This window comes from Homalodisca vitripennis, chromosome 5 (assembly GCF_021130785.1).
Source record: "Homalodisca vitripennis isolate AUS2020 chromosome 5, UT_GWSS_2.1, whole genome shotgun sequence".
NCBI classification, from domain to species: Eukaryota; Metazoa; Arthropoda; class Insecta; order Hemiptera; family Cicadellidae; genus Homalodisca; species Homalodisca vitripennis.
This window is the reverse complement of record NC_060211.1, coordinates 23,124,613-23,152,009: the sequence shown is the minus strand read 5'-3', so window position 1 is coordinate 23,152,009 and position 27,397 is coordinate 23,124,613. Positions and strand designations below refer to the sequence as shown.

Genomic DNA, 27,397 nt, shown 5'->3' with positions numbered 1-27,397 from the left:
AACTTCTATCTGCATTCATTCTATCCAAATATGTAAAAAAAAACCATTTTGACCAAAATGTCAGTTATGGGGTTTTTTACAATTCACGATTCGTATATAGTTTCGTCCTACAATGAAGAACATATTCGCAGTAAATTTAGGAACTAAACACCTGTACGTATAAATTTGGTTTTAATAATTATTAACCAGTCTAAACGCGGACTAAGTCCAAATTAATTGCTGTATGTGATTACGTGTATGATTAGATTGCTCATGTAATGACAGCTTCAACCCACCATCATTCATACACACAAGTAGCAATTACCACACAAAATATAAGGCAACAGTGTGCATCCACTCACTGAGTAAGTATAATTGTTTGCTTACTAGAAGTATAAAGCAAATAAAAGTTTGGTGCTAGTCAAGAAATATAGACTGAAAAGTGTATAAAACGGTTACATAAAATGAAAATAAACAACTTTATACGAGGCATATTGAAATACAAATCAACGATGAGGAACAGACTGGTACATAAACCGGACATGATTTGTAAAGCAGAAGTGCTCCCTTGTTTCCCATGAGACTAAAAAACGAGATGTAATAAAAAATTCGAGAAATTTAAAGTACACTGATTTTTGAAATCTGTATCTCTACTTTCAATTATTCCAGTGTTTTATTTTGAGACAAATATCACAGAACGTTTTTTATTCCTAACTTTGATCCACTGAAAACCCGTAATTTCTATATAAGTGGAATTTTTCTACATACCGACATTTATATTATCAGTTCTTTTGTAAATGACTGATTTTGAATTTACGTCTTGAAGGTTATAAAACTGATTGTTATGGTATGCTTTTATGTTAGCCGCCTTCGCCGCCCAGACGTCCCCCACGGTCCCCACCACGATCGGTGAGTAAAGAGTAAGCTAAGTATATAAGGTTTGAATATAAGAATATGGCTTTTCATTAACATGAACATGATTATTTGCTTAACGAGATTGAATAATTTCGCTTAATATTGTTTAGAAAGTATGATAATCTGACAGAATTCCTAAGTTAAACGAACTATTAAAATTATCAAAATAAAACAAATGCAACATCATTACGATTTATTAATAACATTAGTATGACCAGGATAATACTTTGATTTGAATAAAATTCGAAGTTTATACTAACTAAAGAAAATCACTGTAATGTGTTGACTTAGATTCGCTTGACCTTGAGATTGTAACATGTGTTACACCTTTATGCTTACTTACCTTGCAAAATTTGTAACAGTTTAATGTAATAATGTAAATTCTAACTAAATAATGTTAAAATTAGCGAAATATACACGTCTTGTGAAAAAAATAGTTTTTCATGCATACTTTTCTTGAGTAACCAAACAATTTGGTAAAGAAATAGAATTAATTGTGTAATTAAATTAATACATTGTAAAATGAACTAAGTAGAGAAAAAATGTTTGTCATTTTTGGTTTCTTTGTATAAGAATAGCCAGTTATGTTCACTACATTGACTGTTTAGAGCGCACTGTATCGATATTGTTTGACTTAGATAAAACAGAGCCTATTATACTAAATGTAACAATTATATAAAAACGAAACAGCCTATATCTGAACACAATTAACTGTTACTTGGTAATATGCCAATTAAGATAATAAATAGTTGATATAGTATAAATAGTATACCCATCTCATTGGACACATTTTGTGTAGGGTACGATAAACGGACCCGGTTTTTTTATATCGAAATTGGCAAACGATATTACTTAATCATAACTATCGATATAATCAATCAATACTGATTAATTATTTTGAATTATTAACTGAAATAGTCTATAATTATCAACAGCTGTAAACACTTTAAAATAATATACGTAGGGGAATATTTTAATTTTACATAAGTAATTTTAATTATTAAAAATGACTAAATGACTGAATTATTAAATAATAGAAATCTACAAGTCATTGCTTTGAAAGATGATAAGACGTAAATAAAATATATTATTTCTTTGGCTTCAACATGTTGGAATCGTACCGAAAAACCCATCATGTGAAATTTGTGGGAAAGAAACAACTGTAACTGTGAGAGGAGCAAATATGGTCCTCTTCAGTTTTCATAATTTTTGTTATAATAATTTGTTTGATCACTATAAATATTAAATTCATATTTAAATTTAAAGCATATGATTGTTATTGAGGACTATAGATACTTTTATATCGATTTATATTCTAGGATTTGAGATGCGAATATTAGGTATTATTCGACTACATTCTTCGATATAAAAAACCGGGTCCGCTTATCGTACCCTACCCCAAATTTCTAAAAACGAATTCCAGAAACTGATTTATTGAAATTTACTGAAGAGTGGAGTATTTTTACATAGCTTTATTAAAATACGAACTAGCAAACTTAATTTTTTAAATAAAATATCAAAATATAAACGCAAAATATTAATTCTAAATAGATTACAGCAAAAAGGGGTATTTAAAAAAAGAAAGACTTTCATATATATATATATATATATATATATATATATATATATATATATATATATATATATATATATATATATATAGATAATAGATGTATCGTTCAACAGAATGGGATCTTACATTATGGATTAATTCTGACTATGTAACGTTTGTGATTTCAGGAAGCAGCAACGGTTTGTCCACCACCTGAAGTAAGTATAATAGGACATTCTTTAGAAGAAAATACTACAAATTTTATGTACTTTCTATTAAAAACCTACGTACTTTATAGACGCCTAGCGTTTTCCAAAGACCTTTTAAGAAAAAAGACAGTAGATGTATTTTGTGGAGGTCAAACACAGACTTGACTTTGCAACTAGCGTATTGCATATTTCATTGCCAAATAATAAATCATATATGGAGGAAATTTAAGGTTAGTTTTTGGAGAAAATATATGAACTTTGGTTGGTGGAAAAGATGTGCTTAGTTGTAGTTGACTGAATTGAAATACAATCAGGGACAATTAAGTGGATATCTCAGGCTTTCCAAAAAACTCTTCATAGGTAGCAATTGGCTATGCCTAAACTTGCCTAATTTTGCTGAGAATATAAATTCTTTTGACTGTGCAGCTAACACTTCAATTAATTAGGAAGACATTGGCTTCGACAAAGAACTCAAACACATTATTTGGATTTTTTTACATTGATTTAGAGGCAAAATAATTATTAAAGTACTGGCATATTGAAATATACGAAGTACTTCAGTGTTTTCGATTATTATTTTAATGATTTATACATCATTGACCTTACTCAGTCACCATAACAGCCGTAAATTATTGAAATCAAACATCCTACTTTTATGGGAATGTTGTTTTACTATTTGACATCGCTCTGAATCTTAGAGTCTTACATCTTATTTATTAACAAATCCAAAATTCAATTATGTATAGATCTCAAAATACGTACTATTTACAATAACGCTAACGAATTCAGTGTGTTTCATAAAATAACGTCCCATATTTTAATTTCAGTAGGCCTTTAGGGAGTGTTTTATTTTCACAAAGTGGAAACTGATAACTAATAAAGCTAATAGAACAGCGTAGTTATTTACTAAATGTTATTTTTTAACTTTCATATTTTTTTATTCCAGCCGTCGCCCAACGTGTCAGAAGCAAGGGCGCTCTCACCAGGACGACAAGTAAGCTTTTAGTATAAATTTGTTATAAGTAATGTACAGGGTGGGCCATAAGTCAGTTGTCACTAGCAATCCTTAGACTTTGTTTTTCCTAGCGTAGTAGTAAGTTGTGAACTTGACTAAGTCAAACACTAGCAGTTTGAGGTTATGTTTGTTTATTGTCGATATCTGAGAAAGTATGAATAGGAAATTAACAACAGAACAGCGTGTGTTTGTTTTGCAAACATGGTGGAATGTTTTGACAACTGACTTATGGCCCACCCTGTGTATAAGTATATAAGTAATGAATATAACTTATAATTATTTTAACAATGAAAAGTACTCTGTTGGAAAATATGCTAGAGAGAGTTTAATTACATAGCTTTAATCCTTCGGGTTTAACGTTGCTACTGTTGCTACGTAAGAAGCAATGACTGATAAAGTTAACCAAAAAAAAAAAAACAAAAAAAAAACACAAAAAAGAACTAGTTTTATTTCAAGTACGTGATATATTAAATTAGCTTGTTTCAAATAAGTATATTTATGGATATTTATTGACGTATTATAGGCGAAAGAATATTATTTGCTTTAAAAAATAACCGCAAAATGTGTTAATAGAAGCTTATTAATAACTCCTCTGACTTGTTAAATTGTCTTACTCAAGCCTCGTCCACACTTGAAGACTGTTGTGCAGATCTGTCTGCAGATTGTCTGCGAACACAATTTTCGATTCAAGTTTTCGACTCAACAGACACGTACACACATGCATACTTGAAATAAAATACTTGTCCCCATGTTTCCAATGCAGACTTAAAAAAAAAATACTTGTCCCCGTTTTTCCAATGCAGACTTAAAATAAAATACTTGTCCCCGTGTTTCCAATGCAGACTTAAAATAAAATACTTGTCCCCGTGTTTCCAATGCAGACTTAAAATAAAATACTTGTCCCCATGTTTCCAATGCAGACTTAAAATAAAATACTTGTCCCCATGTTTCCAATGCATACTTGAAATAAAATACTTGTCCCCGTGTTTCCAATGCAGACTTAAAATAAAATACTTGTCCCCGTGTTTCCAATGCGATTAGAAGACAGAAATCAGTCTGTTTTGTGTCTAGAAAGACAGAGGCTTGTCGCCCGACTGTTGGTTGACAGGCGCCAGATTGGCAGCACACATCGCCAGACACAAAAGGAAATACCGTGGACATAGCCGGTCGACAGTTTTCCCGCAGACAAATCTGTAAGAGTGGAAAACGCTGAACTCTACTTTAACTCGTACTTTAATGAGTCAATAACGTATGATAGGTACCAACAGCTATATTAACTAGTCATAGGATGGTAAATGTACAACGATGATAAAGCAGTGTACAGTTTGACGTATTGTGTGGCTAATGGTTACATTAATGGAGTTTAGTTGAGCATTCATGAAGGCAGTAGTTTAGTTGTTCATTAAGTTTCATTCATTCATTAAGTTGTTAGCAATAGCTGTGTCCACCTTGTCTGGTAGAGATTAAGGTATTGTGCCTGAAACATTTCAAGACAATTTTAAACCTTCTACGGCGTTCTTAGGCGTATTGCCTAATTTATTTCGTCAAGCGGTAGTTGAAATCATTATCTAAGTGTACATTAATAGTCTATTACAGCGTAAAAGAAGTAAAAAATGTAATACTGCAGTAATAAATACTTATTGTCGAAGCTAAGCGAATCACTTATTTTATGAATTCTTAAGTATAATTTTGTTATATCTCAAACATTTTAAACATATAGATGCACACATCAAAGCATTCATTACTTTTTTACAGTATAGAATGGGTTAATTTGTAGAAGATGTAAAATAAATTGGGTCTAATAGTATTTTAGGAATTAGAAAAATATTATTCTAATGTTATACGGACTTAACCACTCATATTTTTTGCTTAAAATTCTCCAATCTTACATATTTACATACAATGTTTTTGTGTACAAGATCTTTTCATTGTCCGTATCCATTTAATATGTTTGTGCAACTAACATAGTCCGTAATTGCTTTAAACGTTTTTCAGGCAGTTTCACGGTCGCCTCCACCAGTATGTCCGCCGGTAAGCAATGTGTTTCTAATTTAACATTACTACTATTTGCTTTAGTATTATTACCTAATTATTATTGAATCTTACAAACAGATGACAAATATGGGGTGTAGCAGAATCTTTCATTATTATGGGTTTCATTCTATTTCCTTATAACGTTATTTTAGGTATTCTCATACGAGTTTCTGCCATTAAAGAAGTCGAAAAATATATCTATGATTCTAATAAATCCGATATTGGGGTTTGCTTCAAAACATTTAGGGTTCTGAGTGGATATTGGAAACTCAATTGCATCAGCGACACTGGCACTTATGTGCAGCAAGCTACACATTGATTTTGGTATTGTGATAAGAAATATGTTTGTCACTAAGTTTGCTAGCAAACATTAACCCTTTTTATCTGTATCGTATTTAGTTATTCAATATGTTGTCATTTATCTGATGTAAAATATATATGACAAGCATCGAGAATGACACAGACGTTTAAATTTAAACTGTTTACCCTCAAATTAAAAAATTAAATATTGGGTTTACAACAGATTTTTAACTGCAGTTATATTCTTAGAGGCACCATCCGAAGTAACATTATGTACATAAATGCCTGATTCACACAATTCGGTAATATAAATTTATATAAATTCAGAGAAATTCAAACGCTATTTTGTCAAAATAAGGAGACAAATAGCACATTTATAGTTCAATCTTAGTGACGTTATTTGATTTACTAAAGCTTGACTAGCTAATGTTGCATGTTCATCGACTTTTAAGTCATTTCACAACCTTACATAAGCAATGAACTTCGCTTGCTTCCCATTGTGAATAACATTTCATTTAACCTCCGACAAACAAATTTGCGCCAGAGACAGCGTGAATCAGAAAGAAAGTTTAATAGTACACCAGGCAGGGCGTGGTCGTTCAGTGGTGGCAAAAACGCGAGAAGCGGAACCCATTGGGGAACCGCTCCAATACTTGCGCTAGCAACCCATATTGTTTATAGATGTACATTTTATGCGTACTGCAGAAAATATGCTGCCCACAACAGAAAAATTGAGTTTAGGGAAACAGTGGGAAGAAAACTATGTGAAGGAAACAAATAACTAATCTTTATATTTGTTACTCTAGGTAATATTTTATCAAGTTTAATATTTCCGTATAGTACATCTTCTTAGTGAAAGGAACTTTAGAGGGTGCATTGCAATAAATAAAGTAGTAAAATTCCTACGTGCTTAAAAATTATTGGAATAATTTTTTATGTTTTACAGAAAACAGCGCGGTCGCCACCACAGGTTTGTCCTCCGGTGAGTAGAAACCTTCTCAGCTCTATAATTACCACATTAAAATGAGTTCTCTTGTTAGTGACCAGTAGCAATTACTGTTCTGTTTTAACAATACATGAGTATAAACTAAATAGAGTCTCTAAAACGCCTATAGCTATGCTAAATAGTATTTTGTATCGCTACTCTCAATCAGCATGAAGTTCTGGAAGCCGATGAAAAAACAATGTCTAACTACAAATTGTGCCGCGTAAAAGATACGCCTTCTCATTAAACTTAAATTTCACTACATTCGACATTTCAAAGGTAGTACGTCAAAGGTTATTTATTGTTTATAGAGGTTTTTAAATTTTTCATTATTTTTGTCCGGCGAAGCATTAATTTGGTACTTATTAGTTGTATCTGAGGAAGATTTTGAGTTTTAGACCTCTCACGTTCTAGCCGACGATATATTGCTATATACCAAGTTCGGTAAGTGATCTGAGTAACAACCTTAAATGATTAACTTTGTTTCAGTTACATGGGTTTCTTGTTTAAATATACATCTGTTTCGGTCACGTGCAAAGTAGAATATGGAAATGGAAAAATTTTGATGGAATAGATTTTAATCACTTTTTATAGTTTTGATTTATTTATAGAATCATTGTATCTCTATATTGTGCGATCTATACAATAGAGCACTATGGTGTCTGCTGTAGTACACGTGTTAATAAAAAAATCAATTATACTGACAACGGAATATTTTGTCAGACAACTTCGATTCATTGAAGGTTACGTTTTTGAATTACTCTTTACCTCTCCCTTTTATTGTTTTTGGAAACATAAATTTTTATTTTTATTGTTACAATCAAAATTAATACATGCATAATAATTAAGTTAGGATTATACTCATTGCTCCCTAGAACAATAATTTTTCTGCATTCTCTGATTTCTTTCGGTTTAAAATAGTTAAAAAAGAATTAATTAAGTAATATTTGTCGTAGAGTGCGCGTCATCCCAGTTAGCGACGATGATTTCTTAAAAAAATAATTTTCTTAACTTTAAATTATTGATGTGTAACACATTCCTTTATGTTGTTGTATTCTTAGTTTTTATTTACTGTTTATAGATGTTTCCTTTGTTGTCTTTTTATCAAGAGACATAGCACTGCAAAAATCAATACTTTACATTGCTGTATGTGACTGTTATCTTTTTAAAATAATTTCTTATGTCTCTAGCAATATTCGTAATTTTGTGAACCTTCTCACTTTGCAACAATTCTTTTAAACTTTAAACTGTTTTCCCGATGGGTGCAGATGCCTCCTGAAGTTTGTCTGGTACAGAGGCACCTCAAAAGGGAGATGCATACGTTTGAGCAAAAGACATTTTACATATATAATTGTCACAGGAAAGAATAGTCTTCTCCCTAGCAGAAATTTGTGTCATGTACATATTCCGTTGGCCGATTCTATAGCTTGGAGAGCAAAATAATACAACCATACGACTCGTATTGGTCAATAGTTTGATGTGAAATTGTAAATTGGGGTTCTTTTGATAATTTTTATGAAATATTTACAGAATTAACTTTATGCATAGTTAAAGAAGGGTTTCACTATGTAAATGTTAGGTTTGCACTTAGTTTATAAACCAAGGACTATTGAACATGTTCAACTTATTACTTTGAATTTTATACCTAAGTTTTTATTTAAGTTTAGTAAAAATATTTAAAAATTGTACTATACTTCATGTTAGTCAGAATTCGTTATTTTTAGAATAAAAAATCTCCAACGTATGACATTACAGTTATTCCTTATTAATTTATTACTAATTAATTATATTACTATAATTATTTAATCTGTATATGCAATATCTTTCTTAGCAGCGAATTCCTAATGATATTTTGAAGATTAATAAATACCAAATTGAAATGTAACTAAAAATACACGATATTGCACGATGACAGCTTTAAAAGTCGATCAGTAACATCATGCGATGGCTTTTGTATTGTTACAAGAATGTTCCAGATGAACAGGTCAACCTCCGATACAAGAGAATGTGATTGAATATGCTTGATTAATAGCGCTATTGGAGAGAGCGCTCAGTAGGTTGGGTCAGTTTCTTTAATCTTGTCCCCTCTCTTCCTACACGAGCGGTGGGTGGGCACTGTGACCCTTCACCACTGTTTAGTAAGTTTCCGAATTTGAATTATCTCGAAGCGTCAATAACCATATAAGAAGTTGTTGCGTCACAGCGAGTGAGTCGAGCCTCAGAAGTGTAACTGTTAAGTGACGGAATCAATGGTAATACTTTTATGGTAAAGATCGTAATTTTAATGGTAAAGATCGTAATGGTTGGAATCGTGTTAATAATTTTTACTGTGTCAGTTTAAATAAAACTTGTGTGTACATAGATTGACAATATAGTTCATAGTGGTATTGTGACTGTATGAGTTATTGACAGTTTTTTTAAACGATTAAGTTGTTATAGTTATTTTATATACAAGGATTTACCAATATTTGCAGAGTGTCGCTTAACAAAATATAAATTGTTATAGGTGAGTCAGGTGTCCCGTGGGAGACAGGCGATGATGCAGTCCAGCATCTCCTTGGGAGGTGGTCCAGATGTACGTACTCTGTGAACTCGTAATTCACTGGAATCCACCTGTTAAGTTACTTTTACAACAACTTTTAATGATGTTGTTTGTGTACGTGTTGTTTTGTACCAATATGCAAAGTATATAATATCCATAAAAAATTAAACCTACGGTAATCCTAATGAAGAAGATAAGTGATATTAAAATGTAATACTTCAGGCTCATTAAATAGATAAAACAGTATTTTATACTTAATACTTGTATACTTAATTTTAATTACAATAAATGCTACACAAGTCTTATAAAAATATATATTAGTCAGTACCACAATCCTTTTGTGGTATAAATATGAAATTAAAACTATTTAGACATTTGAAATTAGTTATTTTAATGAAGAAAAATTTGAGATAACGCGTTATTTAAATAACAAATATTTACGTAACTTAATATTGTTTCGCCTTAGAGATTTTCGTTGCATATTACTGACACAAGTATTCCGTTGTTTTACCAAACAGCTAGGTCCAGATTTGCAGCTTGGAGCCCGACGGAGAGATCAAGCTAGACGCCAAGTTGACTCCAATCCTTTCGAGGTAAGATTGATGAAAACAATCATTTCAAGGTAAGGTTAATGAAACCAATCCTTTTGAGGTCAGATTGATGAAACCAATCCTTTCGAGGTGAAATTGATGAAACCAATCCATTCGAGGTAAGCTTGATGAAACCAATTCTTTCGAGGTAAGATTTAGTGAAAACAATCATTTTGAGGTCAGATTGATGAAACCAATCCTTTCGAGGTTAGTTGATAAAACAATAATTTCGAGGTCAGATTGATTAAACCAATCCTTTCGAGGTAAGATTGATGAACCTTATGCTTTCAGTTAGATTGATGATACTAATCCTTTCGTCCTTTCGAGGTAAGATTGATCAAACTAATCCTTCTAGTGTAAAATTGATGAAATCAATACTTTTGGGTTAAGATTTTTGAATTAATATTTCATACACAGAACTAAAATGGATAATTAAACAAATTCATCTGTTTTATTATTGATTTAAGAATATGTTTTGTTGAAAACAGGGTTATATAACCTGGCATGCTTGAGCAATATTTTGAGAACATCTTTAAATTTCATACTACTATAAACGAATTGATTGGAGCCGTTCATTTTGCGAATTGACAAGCAATGTTTTCTTTTATTATAAATATACCTCTTACTACGTAATGTTAGTCATGAATGAACTAATATGAGCAGTTATGTTGTTAATTTTATGTGTATTTGTGATTTTCAGCGTGAAGTGGATCCAATCGGTACAGGAGGTCGCCGCAAACCTGCTGCTCGTGATGACTTTAACCAGTTCCAAGCCCTTGTAAGCTAAACAGGAACAATTAGTAAGGGAAAATTATAATGAGCCTTTTTTTGAACAAAATTGAAGGTGGAATTAAAGTTGTTTGAATAAAAACGAAGTAAATTATACCCTGCCGACGTGCTTAGCCTAGGTTTTTTGTACTAAGTACAGAAACAGTAAATCTTTATTCTAAAATTTTTATCCTACGTAGTAGGCTAAAAACTAGCAATTTACTTTGAGAAAACAATTTACTTTGGTACATTTGTAACATATGATAGGAAACTGGAAACCTAATAAGATAAAAAAAGTCTTAAAATTTTAAATTTCTTTAAAGATTAGTTTAAAATGATTACAATAATAAACTAATTTACCTAGAAAGATTATGGCTGCCAAAGTTGTAGAACATTTAGGAAACATGTTGTGACTTCAAAGTGAAAAATATTATTTTTGTACATTATGTAATGCACAAGTATGTGTTAATAAAAAATAATTACTAATTTAGTGTGCTGCTATCTTTTAAATTTTATCGTCTCATCTTCCAAAAGAACACGATTTCGGAAACTAGGATGACGGAAGTTATATAAAACTGCTCAACATTGCGAGAACTTGCCGGAAGAGCAAAGTTTATTAGTTAAACTGCCACTAATGGTTCAATAGGTATTCAAGTTATTATTGGCTGAGCGTTAGCGAAGCTTATGATTTAAGGGGCTGGTAAAACGTTTCTGCCTGTCTGACCGTTCACACGGTATCTCAAGAAGGATTTAACCTAGATAGACTTAAAGTAGTGCATGAAGATAGATTTCCAGATAAGCAGTTAAATGTTGGTGCGTGATACTTAATGGGATTTGGCTGAGCGTTAGAAACATTTTTACAATGGTATTAAGATTAACCATGATGGCAAGATGAGAGTTTCAGAATGGATAAATTAAAGCGAAAATCTTTACGTGTTTTAACAAAAAGTAGCCAAACATGTAGCCTACCTAATAAAATGAGCTACTCTCACCTTGTTTAGCAAATGATGCAAAAATGCAACTAAGGAAGCAAACGGACTGTAATAGTTGAGGTTTAATAAGCAACCAGCGTATTCGGGAATTGTTCAAAAATGAATAAAACTAAATTATTTCCAAACTATAAATTCTTATTACAGACATGCTATATTTTGTTGTTTCAGAAAGACCAAGAGAAGATGAAAAACAGACCTCAACGCCGTAGACCAATCCGTGATGATTTCAACACTTATTCAATAGTGAGTTGGAAAATTCCATCACAGTTTTCATTATTACATTAGTTTGATTTGAAAAGTTATAAATTGTAGTTTTTATAAAAAAAAACATTGACACACTTAACCATGCTTCCTTCGCTGGGAGTCTCTATGATCATCTTCGGAAATGAAATAAACGTATATAAATGCAAAACCTTTACGCAAAATCCATAACTTCACTATTCCAAAATTTTTAAATCGTTATCACCATAAGGAAGCTGGTTTTTTAAGAATATTCGAAACCACGTGTTTGGTAAAAACAATTAATTTGAATCACTTACTACTTTACTGTATAATGATTTTAGGTAATCTAAAGATAAAAAGTTGTAACAGTGGGTTTTGTCAAACATATGACCGAATATTCTAATCTAAAAACCTGTGCATTGAGACACCTCATTTTACAGCTCAAAATAAATAAATACAAGTGAAAGCGATTAAAATCTTGTATGAAGTACTTGTATATTATATTAAATTGATTATCGAATGCCTACCTACTTCGTATTTACTTCTGGTGTAAGGAGGAAATCCTTCATGCAACATTCATGCAACGTTCATGCAACATTCCAAAATAATTGTGTATAAGGTTTTGCATGTTGTTCAGAGATCCTGTTGTTTTTCGGACTGTAGTCTGGGAAAGAACGGATCTTTGATGCTTGTTAGTGTTAATTTCTCTGCTTTTCCTTAAGCCACTGTTACTTTGCTGTATAAAAATGTTAAGGAGCCTACCAGTTTGGAGTACCGTATGTGAAAACATTCACAGCTTTGTTAATTAATTTTGGTTTTGTGATAGTGTTTAAATAATATTTACAATGCGTTAGTATTTTAAATTGGTGCAATCCGGAGTAAAAGTTAGATTTAACTTTGTATTTGCTATCTCCATTACACTACCGAACTGTGCTGTATGTGTACCATTAATTATGAACAAAATGTTCACATAATTTGCTGTTCAGATGAATGTGTTAACAGTGCCAATTAAATTTGGGTTACAAAACATAACTACCAATTTTGCCCAGGATTCCAAAATATTCCAGGTAAATTTTCTAATCTTTCTTTTAATATAAAACTTCCTGGGATTTCAAAAAATATTTAAAAATAGATTTAGCAGAATTGGCCCAGCCATTCCCGTAATGTGCAATCTCTTCGGTACCTCGGTCTAGTTACTTTTTGGAATAGATTTGTTTGTTATACGCTCTAGTAAGGTACCAAATTGAAAATAGCCAACACTCTACCAAACCTAAAAGTGCAATAGGCAACAAATATTCATATTTTGAAAATCTGAATCTGGAAAGAGAAAATGATGCTTATAATACTAGTCTTTGAGTTGTTTTTCACATCGTATTGGATTAAAGATAATTATTATCTTACATACACTACGTTTTATTCCTGTAACGAAACTTATTATAGCTTACATTTTCAAGTCAAATGAGTTAATTAATTTTGAAAAACTGTTATAGTAAAAGCAATTTTTAATTTCACTACTGGTAATTAACCACGTTTTAAGTAATAATGTAGTCAAATATTAACCTGCTTTGGAGATGCGTTAGCCTCTACCACATGCTAAGGTTTCTATACGTCTTTGTACACGATCTTATTGTTGTTATACCCCTGACTGTGTACTAAAACCCAATGTACTATCTGTCCACAGCCTGATGATGAGCTTCCCCAAGCACAAGCGCAGGCTCCACCATGTCCACCAACTCAACGACCGCCATCACCACAAGCGCAGGCACCACCATGTCCACCAACTCAACGCCCACCATCACCTCAGCGTCCGCCATCTCCACGTCGGGTGGGTTCTTTACAGTGTTCGAATATAGCAATGTGTTTTGCACATACACAGAAACTGGAGACCTTCAGGAATGATTGACTAAATTCTCGGAAACACAGTGGAATTTGAATTAGAACTGAGTAACCAAGGGCCTAGATTCCCAGCTTGAGCAGTTTCTACAACAGGCGTGTAACATTAGTTTCTGTCATAACCGATCTCACTCCAAGCTATTCATTGTCCAAACAAGATAAATCAAAAAAATTTATGATTTTTTCAAACTCTTAAACTTAACTTCTCAAACTTCAATCCTTAACTTAGGTTTAAGATTTTTCAAACTCTTGGGTATTAGTGTTTCGAAATAATATTTTATTTTAAATAACTTTTGACCATGAATCAGTACTTAGTACATTGATATCTATTTTAATCACACTTAACCAATAACCAATAACACCCAAACACGCACACAAACAAAACCAATTGTAAATACTTCTGAACATTTACAATAAAACATTACGTAAATCTATTTTTGTTTCAGGCATCTCCTGTACAAGCAAGGCCGCCTTCTCCGTGTCCACCAGAAGTAAGTGTTAAAATAACCATTTTAATTATTAATGTTATTGGTTTTAGGAAATATGGTCTAAAAACATAAATTTTTTCAAAACATATCCGTAAGCAATCTTGAACTATAGGGTTTTAAAATTAGTAACTGTCGAATTAATTAAGTTTCCCGGTAAATCTTGAAGGATTTGTTCAAATTTTCCCTTACAAACGAAAAAGTCTTAAAAAATAGTAGATTGTGTGATATTACGATATGTCCTATGACACTTTTTCGTCGAAGCCTTAATGAAAACCTATTTATAAGTGTTAAAACCATCTGGAACCATGTAGTAATGAACCATGAACTTACCAGTACTAATTAAACTAGTAGTAAAATTTATTATTGGTTTTAACTGGAAAAGAATACTGATTGTTAATATCGCTGATTATCATGCAATACTGATTATCGCTCCTTCAGTCTGCCTGAGAAGTTCGGTAAGTCAAAAGATAGTAACCACGTAAAACTTTAAACACAATTTTTGTGAAGATTGTTGGAGAATTGGATAAACGTTGATTTATTATCACTAGTAAATTATTATACAATTTTCCAATGTACATTTCATTTCTGCGAGGTCTATGTTGACTCATATTGCTGAAAAACATTATTAGTACACACGGTATAGTAAAATGGTTCGAAATTAACAGTTAATCTGACTTTCAATCCAAAAAGGTGTTTTACAAAGAGGTCTGGAAAATAAAATCACAAACGGCTATTCCAGAATATTTGCTTGTGTTTAAATTTCTGATGTAGTAGTTTTACATTAAAAATATATTATTTGTGGAGTATATTTTTTTATTCGTTGTAGAAAACAGACACAATAATTGTAAACAATATTATGTCAAGACCTCTTAAGTTAATATTATATAACACCTAAAAAATTTGTACAATATTTAATACCTTAAACTAAGCAGGCAGTTCTTATAAAATTCATTGTTTCAAGGGGTCAAATACATCATTCGGAACATGGGAAAATATATGCCAGTCTTGCGTGTGACCCAAAATATAATTTCGTAAACTGGAAGAATCTATGAATTTCTGGAATTCTATCGCAACAATACCGCCTTTTAAAAGTCAACGGTATATTTCATTGCGTCGGGCGGGTCAAAAACAAATACACCATTTGTATTATCTGTTTAATTAGAATGTAATATTCATTGAAATTACAAAAGTCTATCCTATATTGAAAAATATTTGGTTAATAATGATGAATGATAACTTCAATGCTTACTCAAAAAATGCTAAAGGCTTAATAGACGAATCTGTTATTCTCTCTCAATTTTAGTGTAGTGCTGTGGTTTAAAGACGGGTAAATATAAAAAAAAATACAATGTAAAGTTAAATATATGCAATAAAAATATTCGATGTGTGTTAAATACACACGTGTGATGATAATTAGTATTGTAAGTTGTGTTTTATTTAATACTAGCTGTTACCCACGGCTTCGCACGCAAATCTTAAGAACCGAAGTCCTTATATTACTTAGTAAAAGCAATTATGCGCGATTGGCTGCGGGTAACAGCTAGTTTGTCAATAAATTCGTAGTATTTTATAACGAAAACTCTTCATTTTCAATAAAATACCAATTACAACCAAATACCCACGGCTTCGCACACGATTTCCAACAGAAAAATTGGGACATAGGAGGCATATTTCTTTTGAACGTCGTTATTACCCTTCTGAGATAAATGATAGTCACTGAAAGATACTCCAAGCTCATGATCTATTTAAGATTTAAATTTTTAAACAGTCTCAATATGCACCTGTGAAATAACTGGAATTTTTCTCCAATATCATGGAGATTTTTGTATACAATTGAACTATATTAGACCATCGTGGACAGGAGTCAAAAAGTCAGAATTCATTAGCGCACATACAATGTAATAAATGATGGTGCTCAATGTAATTTTGAAACGAAAATAGGCATATTTTAGGTACATATTATTACAGTTTAATGATTATGAGCTTCAGATGTTAAGCGAAATTGCGTATGGTTTTTATTTTAGGCTTTGCGCGTTTATCACTTCTGGATCAAATTAGTTATATCTCCGATGCCATGATTGAGCTTGCTTTGTTGTCTCGATTGAGAGAATATGTACACACGGAGTTTTGAGAACCATACTTCTGTCAAAAAAAAAAAAAAAAACAACTAAGGTTGGTTTTATAACATTCTTTATATTTGTAGCCAACGTAAGATAGTAATTTTGATATCTGCATTGCTCTTCTGTTCAAGCACGAGCATGGTTTATATTAGATAAATATTGCAGTTAAAGGTGAACTTTTACGTCAAATTTGAATTGTATTATCTGGATAGTAAAGTCTATGTTTAACAGTGATTGCAGAAACAGTTGAAACAAAATTTGCTTTCTCTTAAGCTTACTTTATGCTTTCAAACTATAAGTGTAAAGAAATTTAAAATCGTAATTAAATGATATAAACATATATTTCTTTTGTCGCATTATATATGTTTACAAAGAACAGCTGATTAAATTTGAACAGGCTCTTTCACTTAATAACATATGTTTGCTGCAATGCATTTCTTACGGGTATTTTCGTAACTTTTAGAGACCAGTGGGGCGGAATCCTGAATCGGGAACGGGATAAAAAGTATCCTATGTGTTTCTCCCAGTTCTTAGCTACCTCCCTACCAATTTTCAGCCAAATCGGATCAGCCGTTCTTGACTTATAAATAGTGTAACTAACACGACTTTCTTTTATATATATAGATAACTTGTTTATATACTAGAATTATGTCTAATAATATGATTGTGTATAATTTTCAGCCTCCAGTCTGTCCACCAGCACAGGTAAGTACAATGAAAAAATTAAAAAAAACTCCATTATACGTATGTTTATATTCCAGATAATTTTTTATACTTATTTAAGCACACAATAATTTAATTTCATATTTTTGTGTAGTATGCACTGATAAATTTAAATTATATCTGTGTTTGTTAAAAAGTTGCACTAAAAGTAATAGGACTATAGAAATTCATCTTTTTACTACTTAAATATTATTTTAGTACATTATTTTGAATATAGATATATTACTTATGTAATTTTCTTGTTCTGTGAAATTCGATTTGGCGAAGTAAAATATTCGCCTGTTAAAGAAACACATTTGATCATCAGGGTTAGTATTTCTGGTTGTGTTTTATTTCTTAATACTTGTTTTGTGTACTAAATAAACGTTTTTTAATATTATTGTTTCATATACTTTCAGTCTCCACCCAGATCGCCACCTAGGGTAAGTACAATAAAACATGTAATAAAAATAAATCTTTTTTCTATAGTCTGTAAACTTTAAAGTGTTAATAAACTCTTTATTTCGATTTTTTGTAATACAAATTGTTTTGTTTCAAAAATATGTGTGATTTTTAGAAATGTGTTTTGCATAATGCACATTTTAAATATTTAATAGTTTAGTTTTATATACTTGAATATACTATTCATATAAAATTACTTATTTTGTTTTTTCTCGCATTTTCAGCCAGCGGCAACGGTATCAGCACCGGTTTGTCCTCCGGTAAGTACATAATGGTAAATAATAGTATGATTAGTTATTAGAATCAGTCAGTTATGAGTTTTCACAAGTATCTGATATCAGTCAACGCATTTTCCTACTTTCAATCTGTACCATGCGGTTGAAGTTATAAAGGAGTAAGAAATGTGGTAATAGTTTAAGTTATAGAAAACGAAGACTGTGCGACATTTCAATTCGTTTTATTTTGAAACGAAGATTGTGACATCGAAAACATTTCCCCTCATTTATGGAAAGCCTAACCTACACGTTCATATTCATATATAGGATTCACTTCTGGCTGATTTAGACCTTCCAGTTAAACCCACACTGGGTGCAGCAAATATCACTTAAATCTTGGGAAACCCTATGGATGTCCAGGAGTGGGACATCACTAACCGTAAATGTCGAGATTCTCGGGCGCAAGGGTAATTCGATAGGTCTAGTCTACTGCGGGAGATGACTGTTGGAGTTGGCGGCGTTCGTTCTCTAACAATCAAAGGTTCGCTAGCCTAGACATAAGGGTGTGCCACCCCCTGCCCTGCTTTGACTGGAGAGGCTGGTCCAAAGGCTTTCCCATTCTTCCGAAGGCACATGAACTGAGATTAGTGCACTAAATTCTTCCTCATGGATCTAGACAGAAGGTGACCCCTACCCCCAACCTTATTCGTTCAGAACATCCTGTCATTCAGGAAGCAGCGTAAAGGTCCTTATAGGACTTGGTGAATTTTTCTAAACTTCGTGACCTCAGAGAAAAAAATCTCTAGGACTTACGGTCATTTAATTATTATTTAATTACTGTATTTTCATAAAGCACTTTAAAAAATATACGTCTTATTTTAACATCTGGCAGCTCTGAAATTTGTCGCATAGGTCCAGATGCTTTTAAAATCGTTCCAAAACAAGTATGGGACCTCCTTATGGGTTACTAATCAACGGGAGGTCTGTTTTGTATACACCACAAGACTCTTTTTAATTTTTAAGGTTTAAGAGCAATAGTCGTTGTGTTCCCTGTAGACTCTGATTAGGTGTGTGTTCTAACATACTTGGGACACGGCAGGGGGATTTACAATCTAGCTGGGAAAATGTTATTGTTACTTTAGGAGTCGGTACTGAATGACTGTTAAAATATTTAAAACACACGTGTACAGAATAAAATTTGCTAAATAACCTAGCATTTTGTTATAATCCTTATTTTAAAATAACTGACGTTGGCATTAATAATTTTCTTAGTCTAATCATTTGTTAAGAACACGGTTCAAATAACTACGTTCCCGAAAAATTTCTTTAGATAAAGTCAATATTTATTTATTAATACAATAATTAATGCAGTTAAAAACTTTAGGTAATCAATAAACTAGGTAATCAAGTGAATGATAATTTCCAGGAGCAACCACCTCCGAGCCAAGTAGCCCGTGGAAGACAGGCTATGATGCAGTCCAGCATCGCATTTGGAGGTTGTGATGAGGTAGGTTCATATAGTGCTTTTATTGCGACTCTTCTTGAAACTAAATCTTATATGATTTTTATTAATTCAGTAAGTTAAGTGAAAAACCTACTGTCTGTCACTAAAGTGTTAAAAAGATCAGGATATTTTGTAGATAACAAATTTTCAATTTGTCAAATCTACAGTACCTACGTATTAGTTGGATGAATACCTACTACAAATTTTCCTCGTGTAGAGTAAATGTACCATCCAAAACGGTACGATCTACCACAAAATATGTTATCTTTACTCGGAAGTATAGTATGTAGGATGCGGCGATCTGTGAGGAGGTTCTGACTTATACTACTTCCTCTTACTATGACCTCGATTTGATGCAAAGATGGCTGGCTCAGTTTTGAGATTTTTATCACTGGTTATATCTCATATATAAAGTATTGCGGTCAGAAGTATTGTCTTCTTGTAGTAAACGAGCACTTGGTGAGGGATTTGGTCTTCTTTGAGAGAAGATTTAGTCGTTGGTTGGTAAATACCCCGAGCAACCATTGAAACGTCAATTAGGATAAGATGAGGAAGCCAGGTTACTTTTCTCACATATGAGAATTTTATGAATACACAGGAGGTTAATATTTTGAAAATCACCACCTATCCAATCATTAATTTTCCTCTTAATTATTTCATACATGACACAATTGTCCTGACTTTTGATACTACAGAGGCTCATCACGAATTAGGCTGTAAGAACATAAGGTTCAAAACTATCTGATGGAACACAAGTTGATTGATGACACTTGATGAATAATTAATTCTAAGAATACATAATTACTGCAATAAAAACGATACGTTGCTTGAGAGTGGTTTTTTTATAGCAAAGATGTGTGCAACTTATTGTGTTGAATATTGTCTTTATTATTTCTCCTTAGCTTCTTATACTACATGAAAGGTACAGTTGAAAAAGTTACTTTGAATGGAGGCGAAGAGTTCTAAACCATTCACAATACAGACGAGTTGTTTCACGAGTATTGAATATTCAACGGGAAAATGTGCTCAAGTAGGACTAGTTTAATCAAAAATATTATAGCAGAGATCCAATACAGTTCATCCATTTAGAAATAGGATTGCTGTAAAAATCCTTGTGTTGAAAAAATGACTCGAAATAAATAATAAGAAAACAACATGTATTTTCACAGTATCGTGTGTTACTTGCACTTTAAAATAAACATTGAACCACTCGTACAAATTTGTGTGGATTTTATTTAATTTTGGCTACTTATTATTTTATTATTTATATTTTATTTAAAAATTATTCGCTACTATAACTAATCAAGTCCATTACTGCATGTCCAGCCTGTATCGAGACCTCGTCATGGTGCCGCCCCTGCACAACAGCAGCAGCCTGGGGTAAGTAGTATAATAAGTGCACACCACAATTCGGGAGGTTATCATATAACCTTTGCTAGTAATAGTTTTAGCTGTTTAATCACAGCATTTAAAACCATTAATATACGTTGTTACTAAGAGAACAAAATCATTATAAGCCGTAGGTTCAATGAATATTCAACAAAATTCATTGAATATGTTAAATTATAAAATATATGAATTAAGAATGAGATATAAAGAATAATTAAAATATTATAAGCTAATGGTATGAAATGGTAATGAATATTTAGTATTAGTACCGTATGAAATAAAGAAATGAAATGTCTTTCAGTTGTAATCAAAACCATGTTTATTTTTACAAACTAATATTTATGTATTATATACAACATACTATTATTTATTAATGAAAAATGTGAATGAAATAATGAAATGTACAAATAATCGCTCTTTTTACATTGTACCAAACCTTATTTACACTGTCTTTTACAACACAAGTCGAGAAGTCGTTTTAATCTATTATGTTAAATTTGCGTTTTACACAAAATAAATATGATACTTTTTTGGAGTCTTATTCATTCTAGCTTTTCTATTTTTTCAATAATGTGTTGTAAGTGGACATTGTTACATATAAAAATTCAGGTACTAGTGAAATCTTAGTTAAATTAAAAAGCACTAGTTGTAAATAATTATTTTTGGATTTGAAATCTTAAAGAGGTATTAACATAGCATACCTTATATTTTTATATTTTCTATCTATTTCTGAAACTATAGAGAAAGTAACAGAATACAATTTAGTATCATGTAACACCCAATTAAGAAAAGATAATTATAAAATACAAACGCATAAGTTCAGATAAAGTTTTGCAAACATGTAGAATGTAAGGAGAAGTCAGCTAGAAAACACTCCTAATAGCAATAAATTATTAAATGCCTAATAAAACATTTAGTCAGGAATGGTTAGTAAAAAATACACTCTTTCAGGGCATGGCTGCAGAAATGAGACAGGTCGTTCGAGAGGTAAGTTTGAATCACATTAAAAATGGATTAATCATTTTGTATTAGATAACTTTTATTGACAGCAATAGTTGAAATTCCATCATAGTAACTAATTTAGTTAGAATTTTGATTAAATAACTTACCATAGTGTCATCTAAATACTTTATACAACGGCCAAAGATGGACTAAAAATCAATTATAAAACTGTTTGATTCTTTTTAAAGAAAGTTTTAAATCAGAACGTGCTGAAATTTTCACGAGTGTCTAATTATTAAGTTTGCATTATTTCTCATCGAGTGTTAATCTTGAAAAGTAACCCGTGAACTTGAGTGAATCGAACCACTAACATAGGTTTTGACTAGTGTAATATTACGAATTAGGAGGAGTGGCAGAAAGAATTAGAGCAAACCTTTATTACAAGACGACACACAGAATCTGTGGTGATTGTGAGTAAACACTTATCATTAATATCACTTGGTATTGAGCGGTAGTTTATCAGGTGGTTTGTATATAAAGATTACGAGTGTGTGCTAATTAAGCTGAATTTAGATTAACATCTTAGGCATTCAAACACTCTATCTTCTGATTGAAAAATCTTGCAAAATAACAAAAATTGACAATTAAACTAAGCGAACTATTTCACCACCACTGTAGTACGAACAAGAAACATAATTAATTTACTTAACAGATGACTCAGCTGGGATCCAAAATTTAATAATATTTATTCCTTTGTTTGAAGTGTTTTTGACGATGGAAGGATTTTGAAGGAAACAGGATTTTTCCGGGCATTTGCCATCGTTCAGTGAAACAAAGAATCAGTAAAATTACGTTTCGAGATTTGCAATCTGATCTCTTCTTCAGGTAAATAACTAACCTAATACATAACTACAAACTAGATTACAAACCTAGTAACTAGGTTACTTATTTACCTGAAGAAGAGATTCTCATAACATTGCTCAATACACAAAGACTCAAAGTAGAAATCAAGCATCTAATGTACACAGTTAGCTGTCATAGTATTCTGGCAAGTCTATTCTCAGTATACGGGAATTTTATGTAAAAGTATGAAAGTCAACTAAGTGTCTTAGACTATGAGAACGGTCGAGAGTAATGATATTCAATTAGACCACTCAATGTCAATCCAAAGTAGCAGCCCAATTCAACAATTGAAATTATTTCAAAAGTTGTCCACTGTGGAGCAAAAATAATGAGGGTAGCATTAATGCTTCGCTTCACAGAATAATACTGCGATGAATAATAATAGTAATGAATAGTGTTGTATATATTTTCTTAAATGTGCCTATTCTGTAAATTTTCCCAATTTAGTTTTGTAAAATTGCATAATATTAATAGAAACAATTTGCCCTCAATAGCCATCGCTAGAATCTATGGCTGTGTTTAACCTTTTGTGTATATTTTTTAATTGCAGACGAGGAATGAAGTAAACCAGGCAATTCGAAGAAACCAGAGAAGCGCCCTGGACCACTCTCGATTTTTCTAGAAACAATATATTATAGTAAGGCCAACATCATATTATAATAGGGTCAACAATTTAGCATAGAGTGTTATGTATACAAAATAAAATTATATACGTTACAGAGCTTTTCATTTTAACCCTTAAGATTTAGTTGCAGTACAAATACTGAAGCTACAAATAGCTTCATGACGACACAACTATTTTCATAGGGGTGGAGCACTACAGACTAATAGAGTGTAATGATAAAAAATAGTTTTTCTTTATATAAGTTCATAAAAGTAAATATACAATCAATTATAAATTTATTATACTCATCAAATAATTAAACTCGATTATATACCTATTCTTTTACGTTATATGATTCAATGTACCATGATCATTATTATTATAATTATTAATGATTTTTATCCTGAAAAGAATACTCACTAAACCAGTTAAAGATAAATTCCAACTCAATTAATTCATTATTGATTCCAAGAATAAATAGCAAGATGGTGTTTCAAAGGATGTAGTAAAAAATATTATACATATATAAACGTATATTATACATGGTTTACATGACGCGTTAACTCAATCCTTTTGTCGTATAACTTTTGCTTAACTTGGTTTTTGAAAACACAATTTAACTTGTCTCAATTAGCTATGTACTATATAGTGCGAGTTGAAAGTAAGGATACACTCTGTTCAGATTTTGATGGATAAAGATGGAGGAGTGGAATTCAGGATACCTCTCTAAGAAATAGAAGTAAACTTTTTAGTCTCTGTTACAACTTTGCACATTTCCCCAAAATGGGATTTTTGGGGAGTCGGCTAAAAAGTTTTGAGTTAATATAGAAAGCTTAAGTTTACACTGTTCTTCTTCTTTAATAAAGACCTTTAAAATGAGGTATCTCTTAATGGGTACACATTTAAACACTTCGAACTCCCCATCGTGTTTTAGAATATGATAAAAGAACATTTATGATGTAAAATACGTGTTTCGTTAAAAAGATCTCCCGAGGGGTGCATTTACACACCTGCCGAAAACGTTCATAGTCAGGGTTCTCGGATTATGAGTAACTCGTCATCTGTGAACATTTTCCCGTTGATAAGAAGCCCCGAGTTCAATCCCTCCATCTTTATCCATCAAAAACTAAATTCTAGTGACAGCTTTCTATGAAATAGATGTGAAATATTTAGTCACTGTTACAACTTTGCCCATTCCCCAAAATTTGAAATTGGGGGGGGTGGGGGAGTGCTCGAAGTGTTTACATATAGACCCATTTAGATATACTACAATAAATAGGCGGAGATAGGGCTGAAGACCCTCTCTATCACGCAATATCATATGATGTACAGTAAAACTACAATAATTTAATACAGAAACATGTAAACTGTAAGCATACTGTACATACTTATACTGTACAATAAAATTGCTTAATTCACATAAAATAACTTATGAAGTTAATAATATAATTCTTCATGAAAGATAAAGTAAAAAAGTAACAATATAAAAGAGCAATATATAAGTGTCTTAATCACCTTAATATAGAATGGCAAATGTAAAACAAACTTCTTTAAAACCATGGATGCCAGCAAAGAATTTGTTATTTATCATTGTAACATGGGCAGCCCATTTCACGTCTGTATTCATAGTAAGCCTGAGACCTCTTCAATTTAATTTGGTTAATTTATTTCACGACTGTTACGTTTCACTTTCGGTGTGGTAACAAGGTTAATACGGTTAACATCAATCAATTTCGAGTTACCTATAATCACTGCTTGGGTCTTGTTTTCATTCCATGTAGTTTAGGCCAAAAGTTAATCGCTACGATATCTAAGTTGAGTAGTGGCACAAAAGTGTCTAGTTCTTTAATTGAACAGTGAACGTATGTTTTTGGAGTAAATATTTATATTTGAATACCTTATGATAGAAATGATATCGTTTATGTAAAGTGAGAATAAAAGGGGCCCAAGAACGGAGCCTTGTGGAACACCCGTCGTAATAATTTTCCGGTCAAACATTGTATTCCCTTTCTTCACTCGTTGTTGACGTCCAGTGAGGTAAGACTAGATCCAGTTGACACAACCATCGGAAAACCCATCCTTCTTTAGTTTGATGAGGAGAAGGAGGTGTTACATGTAGTCGAACGCTATGTCCACCTGATTGGTGAGTATCAATGTTTTTTGCCATCAGCAAGTTTGATGTGAATTCTTATAATACTGTGTATTTTTTCCTGGTTGTTTAGCAGCGGTGTCTAAGCGGACGTGTCTAATTACGGCGGATCTTTTTTTCTGTTTGTATCACGAAACTTCAATTCCTACTGCGATCTATTGTTTAGTCATACATTTTTATTTACTAATATTTACATATTCCTTACAATAAAGTCTCAATAACAACATTGCATGTTCCATTTATTTATGTTTTGAATTTAGTAGTAGTATCTCAAGAAATGATATCTCAGTTGCTTCTTATAAAGGGGAAAATGTTCAAAGAAGACGATTTGCTCATAAACCAAATCCCTGACTATAGCAGTTTTAGGCAGATGTATAAATGCACCCCAAGAGAGATCGCTTTAACGAATCACGTATTTTACATAAGAAATGTTCTTCCATCATATATAAAAACACAATTCAGCGTTAGCTATTCTAGAGGTACACAGATCCTGCTGTTCTTAGAGCTGTTGGACAGCTGAGTTTCATAATATAAATTATTAGAAACATTGGCAGTTTTGCACCTTTCCACGCAATTTCGTAGGCATTGTACGTTTGACCACTGCTTGTTTGAATGAATTATATTTCCGATGCGAATGTTGAGTTTGCCTTATTGCCACAATTAAAAGAATACGCCAAAAGGTTTATATTTACGGTCATAACTAACTTTGTTCTTATTATGTTTTGTTATGTTTCCCGATTTAAAAAAAATTATCACTTCAGAGAAGCCACTTCTGTAACTAAGAGAATTAAGTTGGATTTTATATCAACATTTAATGATATATTCAAAATTTTGTTAAAAATATTTTATAACATTTAGAACTGGAATTGGTACATTAGTTCAGAAGAAGAGTCTAGCGAAATTTAATCTAGAATAGTTCTTGTCGAATGCTTCAAAGGTAGTTTTCGGAGTCAAATTCTGACCTTATGTTTTAGGACATGTTCTAAGGTAGAATAGTAGTAACCTAATCTCTGAAATCTAAAACAGCGTTAATAATTGTGGTTACTCTTTAGACAATTTACTCACTATAAATGTAAAAAAATTGAAAATTATAAACAATGTTTACAGAGAGCAGTTAATTACATGCACAGGCTTATTCAATTAATATTAATCAACTTAAGAGACCAAGATGGAATTTTTTGGTACTTTAAAGACCAGTGGGGCGTAGCTCGGGGGATTTTACAAATAAGAATATGTCTATATTCATCCCAGGAACTGTAAGAATGTCCATGTACAGATTCAGTACAACCGGCAGAGTAGTTTACGCGTGAAAACAAAGGCACTTTAGTATTTATAATATTATTAGGATTAATACGGATGTTTTATTACTTGGCCCTTAGGCTAATTCGAATTAGAATATAAGAAGATGAAACTTGCTAAAGATCACTTCATCGGTCAAACGTAGAGTTGCAACTGCAACAAATTTTGCAAATATCATACTAGAAGTTGCATTTAATAGTAGTTTAATTCACTTAAATATGTAGTAATCCCTTCTATTAAATAAGAAATAAAATTGTAATGTGTACTAACACATTTGCTCTTGGTCAGAGATTGTTAGTAAAAATTAAAGTAACAAGTAACTGCATTATAGCAACAAGACGGTTCTCATTATAGTATTGCTCACGATAGATTATACTTCAATATAAAATCCAATCAACGTATATGTTTACTGACTTACTTTGCTTGAGCATAGTTTCCACTAAAACTGAAAGGCTTATCATTGCCAAGCTTTTACTCTACCTTTTAAACCCACATACCACTTTGTTAAATATGGTTTTTGGTTATATATGTTTTTACATACAGAACACTTTAATTTACATCTCAAAACTTCATAAAACTATGTCAGTCCATACTTCAAAGAAATCCTGAATTAAAAAAACAATA

The 27,397-nt window shown here is 31.8% G+C and overlaps 1 protein-coding gene across 16 annotated transcripts in view; it reads left to right on the top strand.

Moving 5' to 3' along the window:
- LOC124361841 (proline-rich extensin-like protein EPR1) overlaps positions 1–23,438 on the top strand; it is a 101,494-nt gene extending 78,056 nt beyond the window's left edge. For 13 of the 16 annotated variants that reach the window (XM_046815859.1, XM_046815861.1, XM_046815860.1 and 10 more), the window contains 18 exons: positions 844–888; positions 2,635–2,664; positions 3,602–3,649; positions 5,666–5,701; positions 6,951–6,986; positions 9,496–9,564; positions 10,050–10,124; positions 10,822–10,899; positions 12,050–12,124; positions 13,785–13,928; positions 14,443–14,487; positions 17,286–17,309; positions 17,726–17,749; positions 17,993–18,028; positions 19,410–19,490; positions 20,814–20,867; positions 21,828–21,863; positions 23,272–23,438. In XM_046815859.1, the coding sequence (XP_046671815.1) occupies positions 844–888; positions 2,635–2,664; positions 3,602–3,649; positions 5,666–5,701; positions 6,951–6,986; positions 9,496–9,564; positions 10,050–10,124; positions 10,822–10,899; positions 12,050–12,124; positions 13,785–13,928; positions 14,443–14,487; positions 17,286–17,309; positions 17,726–17,749; positions 17,993–18,028; positions 19,410–19,490; positions 20,814–20,867; positions 21,828–21,863; positions 23,272–23,343 (1,008 nt within the window). In that variant the 3' untranslated portion in view covers positions 23,344–23,438. The remainder of the gene's footprint in view (positions 1–843; positions 889–2,634; positions 2,665–3,601; positions 3,650–5,665; positions 5,702–6,950; positions 6,987–9,495; positions 9,565–10,049; positions 10,125–10,821; positions 10,900–12,049; positions 12,125–13,784; positions 13,929–14,442; positions 14,488–17,285; positions 17,310–17,725; positions 17,750–17,992; positions 18,029–19,409; positions 19,491–20,813; positions 20,868–21,827; positions 21,864–23,271) is intronic. The other 3 variants (XM_046815853.1, XM_046815852.1, XM_046815851.1) reach the window with 1 other exon arrangement.
- The last annotated feature ends 3,959 nt before the right edge of the window (positions 23,439–27,397 follow it).